The 16580-nt window shown below is 39.8% G+C and overlaps 1 protein-coding gene across 1 annotated transcript in view; it reads right to left on the bottom strand.

Moving 5' to 3' along the window:
• si:ch211-186j3.6 (neural-cadherin) overlaps positions 1-16580 on the bottom strand; it is a 488898-nt gene that overhangs the window by 235222 nt on the left and 237096 nt on the right. Inside the window, exons 16-17 of the mRNA XM_036135719.1 lie at positions 13535-13678; positions 5919-6039 (exon numbers count right to left, since the gene is read on the bottom strand). Of these exons, the coding sequence (XP_035991612.1) occupies positions 5919-6039; positions 13535-13678 (265 nt within the window). The remainder of the gene's footprint in view (positions 1-5918; positions 6040-13534; positions 13679-16580) is intronic.

Here is a 16580-nt window from a genome sequence, read left to right as displayed (position 1 = left end):
GGAGTACCGCAGGGCCTCCTGGTCCGCATCCTTATCTGGTCAGACGCTGTCACCTGAAATGTCACCAGCACAGAGAGAACATAAAGGGAGCTTCTTTTTTCTTTTTTCTTAAATGCCAGATGGTCCTGAAATATGCTGAGTTGAAGAGATCTCTGGAGTAAAAGTGTTCAAACATTGTTCTGCTCTGTTGTTAATAACTCTATGAGCCAATATGGTCCAAAAAAAACAAACAAAAAAAAACAACAACAATATTTTAGGATCTGAAATCAGGGTGTACGATGTTTTGTCTCATGTGCAGGGATGGATGTGTAGTTGAGAGAAAAAGTACAGTAGGTCCATAAAAACTGTTCCGACAACCACATATACAACAACAGAAGGAGACAATACACACAAGCGCACTGTTTACTGAAGTAATGGTGAAGATAATTGTTCCTAGTGTTTGATAAAGTTTTGTTGAAAAAACACAAAACATAAACACTAAAAACGTGGACATCGGCTGGCTTCTCTTCTTGTTTTTTTAGAATGGGAGCCGACAATATTAAGACCATATCAAAGCAAGATGAAGTAAGGTGAGAGGAAGCTGCACTGCTAATAATAATGTGTTTTTATGGAGCACTAACTGTTACTGATGTGTGTGGATCTGTAGTGAGAGACAGGAGAGTGATGTAAAAGACGAATGAAATGCCGCATGACTGTTCAGACCTCTGGACGCTTTGAAAATGTTCGATACGTATCCGAAATTAGTAACGGGGGGGGGGAAAGACACATAGGTAAGTGGCACAGATCAGAAATTTTTTTTTTTTTCTTTTTTTTTTTTTTTGTGGGGGTGAAAAGATCAGATTGAAATTCACACTGCCACGAATAAATACGGCTATATGGGCAAAAAGATCGGATTGGGGCCGCATTTTCCCTGCAGTGTGAACATAAGCCTAGTCGTTTGTGGAGCTGCTTTGTAATGTTTTTTGTGTACTTGTTATGTTGCAGGGTCTGATTCCGCAATGATTGTTTTTCAGTCACATATTTCTTCAAGCAACCTCTGATAAACAGCAGAAGTCATGCTAAAATATATTATAGTGAACTGGCCAGACCCTGATGCACAAAGCATCTCCAAATGATGACAATTTGAGCTCTATGCTTCACAGTTGGTAGGCCTGTTCTGTTGTAGGATTCTATATTTGGGTTATGCCAAACAGTGTGCTCTGTTCTGCTGTCCGATAATACAAATTTAGACCCATCTAATCAAAAGAACAAGATTCTACAATTCTTAAAATTTAAGGAGATAGAAGTTCTGTATTTAAATTTTGCTGAAAATCCCTTGCAGATCATGGGTTTTCTGACCTGGTGACATGCTTGGAGTATGGGTTTTGTCTTAGTTATGCTTTGCCGGTATTTAATTCAACATTTGCTGTCTGCTTGGGGATCTTTTTTGACTGAAGTTTAGACTTCAGTCAAATGCATTCTGAATTGGGTTAAACTCATTCTGAGGAATAGACTGAGACACTGGAGAATACTCCAGTTATTTAATTAAATAAACTTCTAAGTGTGTCAGAGTTAAATAATTAAAAGTCTTTTAGTGAAAGGACTGCAACAAAGTGGGAAGAATACTGTTTCCGTGGTGCTTTTTTTCCTTTATTAATAATTCTTACAAGCAGGTTACAGAGTCCACAGAAGTCCTAAGTCTTCAGGAGGTTGTAACATAACAACGTTTCTATTATGGCAGCACAAGCACTTCCTGCTCACCCCATCGCATTTCATATATCATAGTCCTAATTTCCCAGACATCCCAGCTGCTTCTGCTCTCAGTAACAAGAACAAACCCCAGTGATCCAGAGCTACTAGCAGCCATGGGGGCCCCAGCCATCACACTGCCTCTGCCATGTTCCACAGATGCTGTGGTATGCATTGGATCATAAGCTGTTCCATGTCTTCTCCAAACATTGTTCTTCCGATTAAGAGATGGATGTTTTCAGGGGGTTTTCACCACTCTAATCCTCCGAGAGCATCCGGGGCTGTTGCACTGCTGGGTTCACCATTAGAGAATCTTTCTCTCTGAATGTTCCAAAAGGTCGATTTCTACCACTAATTCAATTCTTGTAATTCCTCTGATGTGTTTCGTCTGTGTCCACAGCTCGAGGATGTCTAGTTTCCCTGCCATGAATTTTGATGGCATGTTTTTGGTTTCTCAACAGAAGTTTTAACTACCTGGAATCAGCTCTAGACCTTTTATCTCATCAGGCAAAATGATGTGACGGGGGAATTGCCCCCCGCTGGAACTTCAAATAGCTTTTGAGTCATAGTAAGTAGCATTCCCTTAAACCCTCTGATTGTGATGTGAACACTCAAAACAGATATTCTTGTGCCATTTCTTTGATACCGGTAACTTTGAACTGTTTCGATAAACAAATGCAACAAATGTTCAAATGTTTGTAGACATAACTGTATGTGCAGAAGAAATACAGTTAGGTTACACACAATTGAAAAAATAAGATGAGCCCTTCATAACTTTAGAACAATCAGTTAGAATGTAATGACCACAGGTCATGTGGTGTGAAAAACATTAATTAAAGTCTCACTGCGACACATGAGAGTGGGTGGAATATATGAGGCAGCAAGTGAGTATTCAGAGTTTGAAGGTATTCTACAGGAAGTGAGCAAATATAACCCAGCATCCTAGTTTGAATCCATTTGACAAGAAACTTATTAAGATAGCTGAATGGTTTGGGTCAGAGAATGTCAATGGTGAGTGGTCTTTTGGGATTTTCCTCATCCAGGAGTAACTAGGGAGGAACACCAGTTAACTGGTGAGAGCACCACTGGTGACCCAGGCTCAGTCGTTAACCAGGGGTACCAGTTCTTGGTTTTCTTGCTAATTAACAGAGCTACGGTTTGCTCAAATTAAAACTACAACTTCATGCTGGTTCCAAGACAAAGCTTCTCCAGTTCCGCTTGTAGCTTCTGACTCAAGCAAATTTGTCTTTAAGTAGACAGTAATCTAAATTATCGACGATTGTGTCAATTTGCTGCCTGCACCATGCCACTGGAATATAAAAGACCCTCACCTGCAAGACAAACACCCGGCGACCCATCCAGCTCCTCCGTCACGCTGCCGTAGTACTCGTTCACCGTGAACACGGGAGCTTCGTCGTTCTTGTTCACCACGTTCACCGTCACTGTCGTGTAATCTTCCCACTTCCCGTCTGAAGCCAGGACATGAAGCTTGTATCTGAGAAAACGGTTGACATTTAAAAAAAAGACTGTCAGAAACTATACCTCCACATTCTGGAGCATTGGAAGCCCAGATATTCACATTTTTACCCACAGGGTACATTTACTAATGAAACTGAGATCCATTTTAGCATCGTCTCGGGCAACAGCTTTGAAAAATGACGTTTAGAAGACCAGTAAAAGAAGCAGCTTGAGAACCTTGCAGGGTGGGATTCCTGGGACAAGACTTGAAATGTTTGTCAGAAATATTTGCTAATTAGAAAGCATTGATCTGTGTTTTTCCCATTTTCCACAGCTTTGTAGCCCCCTGAGTCAATATTTTGTTGAATCTCTGATTACAAAAATGACAGCTTGAAAACTTCTGAATCATGTCTCTAGAAGCTTTGCACATCTGGAGATGTGACATTTTTGCCACCTATTTTTTTAAATCAAGCAGACAGAGAGGATGCATAGCATCTCTGAGCATCAATTTCCATAACTTACCACATATTCTCAGGTAGCCTAAAATAAATTCCGCCCAGCTTGCTCACAAAGTGTCAAGGCACAAGTATCGTCTCAGGACACTTTTCAAAAAACCTGCTAGACAGTAAATTCCCAAATTATGACTAGACATTGACTGGACCGTTCTAAAGGTGCGTTCATGTTGGCACCACTTTTGCTTGCTGTTGCTCGCCTGACATTAATGTGCAGTTGCTCGCACAATGGGCGACAGGTCAGAAATACCGCAGTACAATGGCGCTGTCTAGTGCTGCTCAAACAACTCAGGCCGACCACAGACCGCCATTATCAGTTTATCTTCCATGTTGAATGAAAACAGCTTTATCTCCGACGCAGTCCTTATACACCACATCACAGCCACACCCAGGTCCCGGTTAGTGTTCAGATTTTTAAATTCCAACAGCTGTCGCTTCGCATCCCTTGCAGGTGTCGTGTTTTTCTGGCTTCACTTTAGTCACCAAAATAGCGTGTTTTGCGTCGCTAGAATTGCGTCTGTGGCATTGCTTAGTGTCACTTAGCATCAGTTGCAATAGATGATAGTGTCGGTTGGTTTGCAGCGATACCGTCCCCTTTCCCTCTTGGGTGACAGAGCTCATTGAGATGTGTAAGGTTAGAGATATTGTTTTATAAGCCAGCCCTGCTTTAAACTTCTCCAAACCTTTTTTTTCCTTGGTCGCCATGACACCATTTGTTCAGGTATCGGCGTAAAGGGCCATCAATCCAGATGGAAGGCAAACTCTACAGGTATATATATTTTAGAAAGATTAAACACCATGTGTCATTTTCCGTTCACCACACGTGGCTTTGTGTTGTATCACATAAAAGCCATCTTTACAACATAAAATGTTCATGGTCATAATGTAATATGCTTCTAGGAAAACCTCATCTGGTTTCTGTTTTGACTTCAACACAATGAAACTCTTTCGGGTGGACTTGCGGAAAGTAAGAATGCACTTAATGCTTGAGAATTAAATAAAATGATTAAGCATTTTCTTTTTCTTCACGTTGGTCAGTTATTTCTTTGTTGCAATCTTCAGAAAAAAGGTGATCACACACATGCCTGCTCAGGAAGCTAAACATGTCTGAGGTGTGTGCGCCGCAGGTTTGAAATGAGATCAGAGGAAGAAAAAAGGCTCGGTTTGCTTGTCAGGAACGGATAGATAACGGATTTCCATCAGTGACAGCTGCATTTTAAACAGGCAGCTCATTTAAATCAAGCCGTTGACTTTCTGTATTGATTTCACTGTTAAACAGCTATGATAATCAAGTTGTTACACCACGTGTACAATAATGACAAACGGCTTCAAACATTTGTCTGTCATTCCCAATGAATGAAGTTAGTGCCTGTTGGCAGACTCCACTGAGTGACTATAGAGTCAGTGCAGCATCTCCTGGCAAAAGGACACAAAGGATTGCACAGACGTCACTGTGAGGAGGGTCTCTGTGAATACACCCATAGAGAACGAGACATTTAATCCGTGCAGGTTCATCTGATGGGAATCAATGGGTGCAATAATCAGAAAGCGAAAAGTTTATAGAAAGAAACGGTTGGATCAGAATAAGTTCCTGCAGCTGCAGTGAATTATTCTCCCTCCTGACTGCTGCTTCATATCACAATTCATCACACTATACTGTTTTACAGAATGCATTCAATTACAAGGCTAAGCTTTGCTCCAAGTAGTTTTATTTTTAGGAAACCATTACATGGTAGGCTGAGTGTAAGAACATATTGTGATTTGTGGTGATGTTTTATAGTATTTCGAAAGTTTTAAAAATAAACCAACCAGGTCCTATCAGGTGTGTCTAATAGGGGTTAATCTGTAATTCATTGTGTAAGCCATATTTTTTTTTTAAGATAAATCTCTTTTCAGTAATCCGGTGTTTTTTATTTGGGGCTTTGAGTGATTGGAGAAAAAGCCACAACTGGTGCTGTTATATGCAAAACAATAAATCTGCCAACAGTCACAGGAAATGCTGTTTGCTGGGACAAACCGAGAATAACCTCGCGATCAATCAATCGAAATCATCAGGCCGAACCTTTAAAGAGTAAGGAAAGCTTTTAAAACTCCAACTGAGTCCTCTCCAGTTGTAACTTTTCCAGGTCGGTGCTACAGGACAGAGGTGGATAACCACATGTTGGGGATGTATAGCAACAGAGCGCTCACAGGGCTTTTGGCCCAACCATCTGCTGCTACCTTTTGTTCTGTTCGTAGTCCAGAGGCTGGGCGACGAAGATTGCTCCCACCTCCGGCTCCACGTCAAACACGCCTCCTGTGTTTCCTGACGTGATCTGGTAGCGCAGCTTGGCGTTTCCACCTGGACCAAAAGAGCAAAGGGGAAAAAGAAAATGGCAGTTTCTACAGAGGGATAAAGAAAAACTGCTGAAAGGCTGAATAGAACACATTCTATAACACCTGACCACCCTAAGAAAAAATCCTAAAAAAAAAAAAAAATCTGTATTAAAACCATTTAGAAATAACACACAGCACAATTATCTCAAAATCTAATAAAATATGATCTTTTATCTCAAATAAACATCTTCGGTCGTCGGTTAGTGACTGATCAATAAAATGCTCCCCTAAATGAAAGCACTTGTGAAGCCGTGGTTTGCATCTCAATCCGCCTCCCTCCATGTTAATATGAAAGGCAAAGACGAGCCCTCTTAAGACGAGATGAGATTCAGCGCTTATTAAGGAGATGAAAGTCAAGGAAGGAGGGAGTAGAACGCTCTAATCCAGATCGTTTTGTACTGTCTGTCTGTTTTCATTCCAAATGAGACATTAGGGAATACATAGGATTGCATTCCGTTGATTCATCCTCATTGTCTTTTTTTTGTACTTGTTTAAATCCCTTAAGCACTTAGAAAACGCCGAAATCCAAAAAAAAAGAGGGGGGGGGGGGGTGACAGAACTGTTCAGGGAATAATACAGCAGTTAAAATAAACAAACAACTTGAGAGAAAATGAATGCTTTTTTCCCCCCAGAAGTACTCATTTTAAAGTTAAACCTCGTCCCTGGATGACGTGCATTACTGACAACAGAGGGCCAATAAAGACTAGTTCTGTATACCATCCCTCTAAAGCTAACCCTTGCTTTTAATGGAACAGTGATGCAATTTGAATTTTATTTCATTTAATGCACTGCATTCAGTATGCACAATGTATTGTGTAGCAACGAAAATGATATTAGTACCTATAGTTATGTATCAGTTTCTACCTGCTTCGTTAATGTTTTGTTTGAATACTAAGATTTTGTTCATAGAAGATAAAAACAATAAATAGAAATGTCTGCATCATAGCTAGATGACAGTTCCACAGTTCCAGAGGCGGACTTAACTGGTAAAGGCCCAGGGCTCCAAGATGCCGGGGGCCACAATGATGGCCCAATAAACTCTTGCCACAGTGTTTGATTTTAAAAAGAATATACCTACTTTAAACTAGCATGAAAACTTTATGAGGACATATCTGGCTAAAAGCAAAGCATATGAATCAGAAAAGAGGAACTTTAATATTGATTGCAGGAAGGGGGAAAGTTGTCAGCATCTAAATGAGTGTGGGTGGAAGAATCGGCCAATTTTGCCTTGACTGACTAATCAGTGCAGACAAATCAGGCTGTTTTTACCCAAGTCCATTGCATTTATCAAAACTAAAACTCCACCATTTTACCCTTAAACGGGCCATTAAATAGAATAAAAAAAAAACAGAAAAACAGCATATTCATCTATATACTAGGGGTGGGTATTGCCAAAGAAGTCACGATTCGATTCGAATCACGATTCACATGCCACGATCCGATTCTATCACGATGCATCACGATACTTGAATTATTGCGATGTATCGCGATGCATTGTGATATTTTCACTGAACATTGTTAGAAAAAAATGCAGCCATTACCAGTCGCTGACTGGCTGTGTATGATCTGGGTAGTGTCTTCAATTGATACATAACTGAAAGCAACTGAATTCATACATAGCTGTATTTATTGAAACGATTTTGGAGGTATTGCCATGAAAACAAATATTACTATTACTGCAGTGGACACACTGACAAAAAGTGCTTAGGATTTATAAAACTTAAAATGACAAAATATGAATAATCAGTGCCGTTTACATGGCCTCAGTGGTCCTTTAAACCGGTGAAGTTTTATTCCACTTGATTTTGGCTGATGTTCGCCAACCATTCATGCAATTTTGTTTATTCATTTTTTTTAATTAATAATCAAAACTTGGCGTCAAGAATCGATGCAGTAGATCGTGAAACTTAGAATCATGATGCATCGTCATGACGATTATTTTGCACACCCCTACTATATACACTACCAGTCAAAAGTTTGGACTCACCTTCTCCTTCAGTGGTTTCTCTAATTTCAACACTACCTCTGAGAAGTCCTTCAAGACAGTTAGAAAACCATTTCAGGTGACTAACCTCATGAAGCTCATCTAGAGAAGGCCAAGAGTGACCAAAGCAGTAATCATAACAAAGTGGGAGTACGTAGAAAACGCTAAAGTACACTAGATGTTTTGACTTATTTCACAATTTTGTGTTTGATAGATAATCCTATGTACTCTTGAGTCCTACTTTTGATGTCTGCACTATGTATCTGTGCTGTAGAAAGTCAGCAACGCCCACCTCTGGACGTTATGGCTCCACTGCTTCTCCTTGTTTACTCATTGTACACGTGCAATATCATCATTATTCAAAATAAATAGAGCAAAAGCAAAGGGCAAAACACAGAAATTAAATATAATATGACAACAAGGTGTCTGATTAAGTAATTTCCCTCTAGGATTATTAAAGTATGTCTGATTCTATTATGCTGAAAAGTTTATGGTCCAACTTTTTGTGAGCAAACAGGTAATAACTTCACGTTGACCATATCTACACTTATTTCCTGCACTTGTGATGGGGGCGGCACCCTAGCTCCCCATATTGACAAACCGCCACTGTCAGTTTTGCCATTTGGGTATGAGGTGTGGTGGGGAAACTTTTCCTAAATGAAACATACAATTACAACTCATAGTACTATCAGGGCTTTTTTCTTATATAACTTCCAGCTAAATCATTCATATATAGGTGATAGAACAGACCAAAAGCTGCTCTTATATTAGCCCTTGTCAAGATATATATCAGTCAAGATATAAAGGCATTCAATTTCTGCTAGTCTGAAAAAAGGAAAGGTGCTGTAACATGCACAGTCGGTACATTTGCAAGACCAATTTCAGTCACATCACCTAAAATCACACAAGATTGCACTGTGGAGCTCTGCGATCGACTCATTTACTGGCCTAACATAATAAATCAATTATCACACAGCGACGTGTACAAGTTAGGCCGCAAACCAATAGAACTGTGTCAATGCGGTACAAACATATAATATGTTTCAGTGTCAATCACTAAAAAGTGATTTTTCATGGTATATTGACCCCCTTTATATGGTACAGGCCACTCAGTGTGCCGACTTCCACAGATGGAAACACAGCAAACTTGTGACTAACAGCTCAGGGGCACACATCAAATGTAATATTCTAATTAAAAGTGTTGCTGCAATCCAAATTTAAAATTAAAATAAACCTTTCTCTTGTGATGCGCACTCACCCAGCCTGACTATTGATGCACTAACACATCACCTTTGTCACACTACCTACAGGCTGGTTATTTTTAGTGAGCACCGAAAGAGATACATTATGCACGGATTACACGACGCAGCATTACCATTTCTTCTGCTCTTGGTTTCAGGTCTGAAACATGCTGTGTGCATGACTGTGGCTGAGTGGGCAGAGCAATCAAAAGGTTGTGGGGTGTATTCCGGCTTTCCCCTGTCACATGTCAATGTGCCCCTGGGCAAGGCACTTACCCCCAAGTTTCCTACAAATCTGCAAATATTTTTTTGAAAACCGTTGTATAAGTTTTGTTTATTTACAATTGAAAATCATTGCAATTTTGATTTATTTCACTAATTCAATCCAAATATTCAGATTTCCTGCATTCAGGATGATATACTTTCAGCATTTATTTGTTTTGTTTTTATTATTATGGCTGATAGTAAATAAAAAACCCAAAAGTCTGTTTCTCAAATATAAAAAAACACAATATTACATAAGACTAATAATCATTTTAAATGTAGTAATTTTAATGTTAAGTTGTGGCCATGTCCTGTTGCTCAGTGACGCAAAGACCTCTTTTTACATTAAAGTAAATTAGTCTTTTCATTTGGAAGTCAGGTCAGGGTTATGGAGGAAGAAAGGAGAGGCACAGAATCCAAGCTGGTTCTGATCCACATTCAGTGATGGTTTGTGGACCCATGTCATTTGGTGTTTGCCTATCAGGCTTTATGGCAGATGCTGATTTCCTGTTCCATTATCTCTCCGTGCCACATTGGATCGAAGTGCTCACTTCATCCACCGTGCATCACATGGACACATATAGTTCCACAATTCTCCTAAAATCAAATGGTATTGGTCTTATGTAATGTTCAGATTTTCAGAGAAACTTAATTTTGTGTTTCATTGGCTGGGAGTCATAAATATAATAACTGAAATAAAGACTTGAAACACACGTAGCTGTGAATGAATGAATCTTTCTCTCTCTGTCGCTCTCTCTGCTAATGACAATGACCAAATACAGAAAAGGTAAAACATCTTAGCACGACCATGTAAAAATTGGCATCTTCTGCAGCTTTTTTAGCTTGTCCAAAAAAAAAAAAAAACATTATAATATTTGATCAAATGTCAAATGTAGAAATACAAACCACTGTCCCTACCCACATTGTATTTCATTAATATTTAGTGTGGTGACTACTGAAAATTCAAAGGCTTCAGAACAACGAAACATCTAAGAATAAGGAGCAACAAACTGCCGCGGGAATAGGAACAAAGTTTCTTCTTTGTTGTAAAAGAAAGTACAAAGAGTATTTAGTATATTATGAACAGATTGAGTATTCTCATGTAGCTTTAGCTCCCACATGACAGGCTGCAACAGGTCCCACGATAATCCTAAACACAACCCTCTACAGGCCTAACCTCTCGGCGGAGGCTGGACAGTAATAGATTAGAAATAAGGCTCATGGGAGTTGGGTTGAGAGTTGAATTCTGGTTTGGGGTTCTCTCACCATGGTGGAAGAGTTTGTGGATAGATTGTCAGTGATCAATTGTCTCCTGTTCCACACACACAAAACGCTTCAGCTCATCTCTGTCAGCCATCCGTCGACTCAAATGAAGCCGGTGATTGTTAAGTTGCTTTGTTGCTGAACACGGCCCGGCTGCCGTGGGTTATCAGAGCGAGAAGAGACACGGCACCATGCCAAGCCATGGGTGCAATAACGAAAGGCGGCAGCCTTTGTGGACAACTTGAAGTCTGGGTTCTCTAGCTGCTGTCAGCATGTGGCTTGGTCTGGTCAGATGAGTCCAAGCTGCTACAACGAGTCCTGGATATGGAGAGGACACTCTGTATCTATATGTTTGAGACCTTTATATTAAAGAAGAAAGGAACAAGTCTTTGTCTTGCTCGGCGGTTTTTACTTAATAAGGACTTCTGGTGAGCCGCGGTTACAAGGACATTGAAGAAGGCTCCATAACTTTGGTTTGAGTGTTCAGCAGAAAAAATGGGCAGACAATAATTTAATGATTTGTAAGCAGAGGGAGAAGACTGTGAGCTAACCACGATGGCATGGCAATGGCTTCCTACCGATGCTAAGCTGAAGGTCTTCATGTGTTTTTTAATGAATCTGGACTGCATTTGATCATATCTGAAATATTTAGGCTGATCAAACTTGAACTAGTCGATCCTCCGGTGAGTACTGTTCTGTGAAACACGGTTTGGTATTTATGAAGCCTTTATTTTATTTATAAAAACAGAATAAAAGGGAGAGATTTCAAAGGATCTGTGGTCCTTGGAGCACCTTGAACCACCAGAGTTAGACAAGAATAATAAAAAAAGAGTAAGCTTGTCAAACTTGAACTGTGATATTCTGCACTAATTACAGACTCTTTTAAACACAGACCGTGATTTCTAAAACATTGTGTATTTGCAAAAAAAAAAAAAAGAAGAAGAAAAAAAACGGTCTTTCACGTGATCTATAAACAAGCGCACTCTCACATATCCAGGTGCTTAAAGATTCACTTCCATACAGAAAACTCCTATTATTAGCTTAGCTGTCACTTTATTCATCTTGTATTAAATAATACTGTGTACTTTTCAGTGATGTTATCAAAGCGTTGGTTGTTTGTACCTGTAATACTTTATCGGTTTGTTTTGCGTTTCTTTTTATATCTCTCTATGCAGGTGTAGAAGCGGACACCGAGGATATTATGTTGTTCTCTCCTTTTCCACTCTTCTATTTTTTTCCACCTTTACTACCTTATAGCATTTTGTCTCATCTTTTTCTCTTCTAACCTTCCCATTTTTGTGTTCATTGAACATGAAACAGTCCCAGCATAAAATCCAATAAAGCTTTATGCATGTGTAAATCAAGCAGAGCACTATAGCATAGGTAGTAATGCTCCACTTGTGAAGGTAAAATTTGTTGGGCTACCTTTGGTATTAAGACCGCAATTCTTTGCGCTACACAATCAGAAAGGACACATTAAAAGAAGTGTCCAATATCAGAAATGAATGGAGGCGTGAACACTCTGAAGCAAAATAAAATTTCTGAGAATGGACACCTCAAAGAGAATTATCCCGCTTATACCATGGTCACTTACGAAGAAAACAAATATTAAATCAATTATACATATTTTAATATTATTTACACTGTTAAAAATGTATGTTTTTCACAAGAGATGGCTGAGAGAAATATGTAATATCTCTCATTGTGACGCCTTGCCAAGGTAACCAGCACCGACTGCCTTGCCATTAACAGCAAACATTTGAGCCAGAGCAATAATTCAGAACAATCAGGCTATTTGACCGGAACTTTTTTATAGGTGTCCTATAACACTTCTTAGTGGACACCCTGCAGCCAATCAGAATCAAGTGTTCCCCCAGTGCATGGTATAAATCCATATAATTGACCAAAATAAAGCTAAACACAGAGATCATGACATTCATCAATGTGTGCGGCGCTCTCTGTGCTCTGATTGGTGCAGGAGGAGAACAGAACAGGGAGTTTTTGCTGGGCGGTATTATCTGGTTTTAGTGTGAGAGAAGGTTTGGAACCAAAACTATGACTTCCTTTATTTGTCACCTGCAACACTGTATACTTCATAGAACCGACAAGTTCAGCGATTCTCAAAACAAGTGCAGAGCAATAGAACCGAGTCACGCTGACTGATTTCAGATTGTGGTGTGTCAGTGGCAAGGTAAAGAAATGTGATAAAAGTGGATATAAGGCTCTAAGGAAAAAACCTTAACTGTAAGATTTAATCGACTACAATGATGACGAATATTTTCAAGCCCAAAAAAAATCATTAGAGAACCCATTTTTCGTTCCTTCAGAGTTTCTCCAGCAGCTCCCGTTGAAATGTCGTATTAAAGGGCTTCTGTCACGGTGGCTGATTCAACCTCGCACATTATTGTGATTTTCCCTAGCTCCATAGCATGTTTTATAGTGCTTCCTTCCAAGCAAGTGGGCGTCAGACAAAAGCAGCGGAGTTAAAAGAGGATTTTTCTCCTCCTAAAGTGAGGGGAAAAAAAACGAAGCAGTCTGGCAACGTGCTTGTGGAAACGTGTTTGATTATGCATTTCTAGCACCGGCCCCACATTCACGCCCACATATCCTATTCTGCCTCTAGATCCACCTGATGTCAAAGCACATAAGCGCGCAGACATTCACATGTACAGAGTGCTTTTTTTTTTTTTCTCATTCATTCCACCTACCTTCGTCCCCATCATTGGCACTGACTGTGAGAACGGCAAAGCCCACATCAGCGTCCTCATCCACATCAACTTCGTAAGACGCCTGTGCAAACACGGGCTTGTTATCGTTCACGTCGCTGATGAAAACGCGAACATATGCTGTGTCTGAAAATTTTTTAAGAGAGAGAGAGAGAGAGAGGAAGAGAGAGCAGAAGGAAAAAGGCAATTAAAACCAGAGGTTGTTCCTATTCTGTCAACGTTAACACGAACATCTGTGTTTTTTTCCCCTTTCTCTTTGTGCAGTGTTTTAGTCGCTGCAGTGGAGCGCATCAGCACAACAAAACCCGAGCACAGACAGGAAAGCTGGTGATACCTCATTCACACACAGTCACCTAACTCCCTTTAATCATCTTTTTATACAACTTTTTATTCTTTTTTTTTTGGAAACCGTCTGCATCGCTTCCAACTGTTCTGCCGTAAAATCCAACTTTGTTTTTTTTATTTTAGCATCCAGCCCAAAAGCTGAAGGACACTTTCCTTTGATATCTGTATCAAGAAGCGCAAAGATTGCAAGACGCTTTCGAGACTTAGATTAATTATTTACACCGGGGCAGCGGTGTTGGTACGCAGTCCGTGGCAGAAACAGTAAGTGAAAATAGCCGTAGAGCTCCAACACAGCGAGCTGCACAGCCAGGGCTTTGCAAATGTTTCGAAAAGGTGGGCAGGAAAGGAAAATGAATGCAGGAAGTGAACAAGCTGATTTAGAAGCTTTCCCGAGCTCCCCCACATTTTTTCACACTTAACACCCAACTCCTTCCTACGGTCTTGCTCTTCAGCAGCACTTCCTGTCAGCCAAAGCTGTCTCATCAGGGTTGTTTCTGTGGAAACATGGCAACTCACTGTTGTCTCTTGTCTGCGTTTCTGCACTTAGATCCGCAGAGCAAACACAGAGCATTCAAGTGAATTCCCTCTCTGCATTTGTGCTTTTTTTTTTACCATATACAAAAAAAAAAGCAAACAAAAAATAAATCTAAACAAAAAGGGTTCAAAACTGAAAGACAGGCAACGATCAGATGAGGGATTTAGAAGAGATATGCTGCTATTCTTCACCAGCACATTGGGGCTACAGTTTGGTTAAATGTTGGAATGATTGAATTTTATGCTGCTCAAGATCAGTTAAGAAGCATTTCCCTAAAGCTGCTGTCCTGTTGTTTCCTTTCTTGCTGTTTATGCTTGCAGAAAGAAAACGACATGTTGTGCAAGCCGAAATGGAGGAAAAAAAAAAAAAACGAAAAAGGATTTTTGTGTAACACCAAGTCTTGTCGCATCTTTAAAGTGTCTTGCTTTGTATTTATTTCTGAACAGTGGGTGTGTTAGAATGAAGGGTGTGGCGTTTACAGTGTTCTGCTGCCTCAGGGTGAGGTACGCTACTTTCACTGACATCTGGGGAGTGACCTGGAAATGCTTGGTGAGCGCCTGCAAGTGATCAGACGATCATTAGCCCAATGCATCTACTTCCCAATGCAAGTAGGTCAAGCTGTCAGTTTTCGCTTTTATTTTTAAGCATCCTGAGTGTGGAGAAGAGTGAATAGAGCATCTTTAAAGGGATTGGGATTTGGGATTTGGCCAGGCTATAAGCAGGTCATAGCAGCGATGTTTGAATAGCAGGTTTGTAAGAGGTTTAGCACACATATACTGTAAACATGGCATGTGAGAGTTGAGGTGGTCCTGTTTTTGAAATCTTTGACCTACCACAAGAGATTCTGTAATCAAACTATTTATGTTACAGAATCACGTATGAAAAAAGACAATTATTTACTCAAGGCAACAAATCTTTCAGTGCCATTGAAATGCAGATGCATGTATACCAGTCGGTCAGGTCTGTAAAGTTTAGATAAACGGTAGGTGGCAAAACATTGGAAATAGTGATTTTTTTTTTTTCATTCAAGCGATATTTTCACAGCGGCAGAGTAGTGGATATGTAATAAAATCAGACACGTTTAAATATTTCATGTGACTGAATGTTTCCAAAATTATGTTCAATAGATCACAGGTGTGACAATAATAGAGTACTGATTGTTCCATTACGGTTTAGTCAGAGTCAAAATGAGTTACTTGTTTCACAAACCCTACTGCTTTATTAGATATTTGTTTCTATGGGATGCTAAAGTTCAATAAGTAACGTCCCTTAAGGTTTCAAAGGCTTTTATTGAGAAATATATCAGATTTATATCAAATATGTATAACTTTATTTTTCCTTTTCAAGACTTTTCCAACCCACCCTGATGTACTTTAGCTTCTAGATCAAATGCTGACAAAGTGTGACCCATTCTTCATTTGTCATTGCACTTAGGGTGTCCAACATCGCTTTTAGGAGATTTTGGGAAGATTGACCAAAGTTTATCAATAGAACCAAACCTTGGAACAAAGATTTTAATGTTTTGATACCTGAGCACCTTAGTCCTCACTATTGCCTGGTGATACAATGCTCCCTTCCCAGGCACAAGACATTGTCAATAACTAAATTGCTCTTGAATTAAGCGAAACATTTCCTGATGGATATTTTGATACCATTCTTTATAAGTTTTGATATCTTTAGGCAAATTTGTGAGTTAGTCCAATCTTTTGGTTGAGACACAACCTGCCTAATTGCCAAGAGGAGCAAGGGCTAATGCTAGCGTTTCCCTTTTCCATCTGTTTTCTGGACCTTTCCTTTTCTAGATGTCCCAGTAATCTGAAAGGTGTTCCGCCAGACAGAATTATTTCATCTGAGCCCACACCTGATCCTTCATTAAGAATGCTGGTCTGTCCCTGATGTTTTTTTCTGATGAAAATCCAAACCCACAAGCTGAATCCTCTTCAGGAGACTGTCTTTCTTCTGGCTTGACGTTACTGGACACGGCAACTGAACCTCTCCTCTTGAAGTTCTCAGTGGTTTAATAAATGGTTGATTTGGGTGCCATCGTAATAGCACCCGGATGACTTTATTTGAAGGCTTTTTGATGCAAAGTGATGGCAATAGTATAATGGCTTGAATGGCTGTCGATGGTATGATGATTCCAAGCAC

The sequence above is a fragment of the Fundulus heteroclitus genome, chromosome 4, assembly GCF_011125445.2.
Source record: "Fundulus heteroclitus isolate FHET01 chromosome 4, MU-UCD_Fhet_4.1, whole genome shotgun sequence".
NCBI classification, from domain to species: Eukaryota; Metazoa; Chordata; class Actinopteri; order Cyprinodontiformes; family Fundulidae; genus Fundulus; species Fundulus heteroclitus.
Note: the sequence above shows the minus strand (reverse complement) of the source record. Positions and strands in the feature narration are given on the sequence as shown.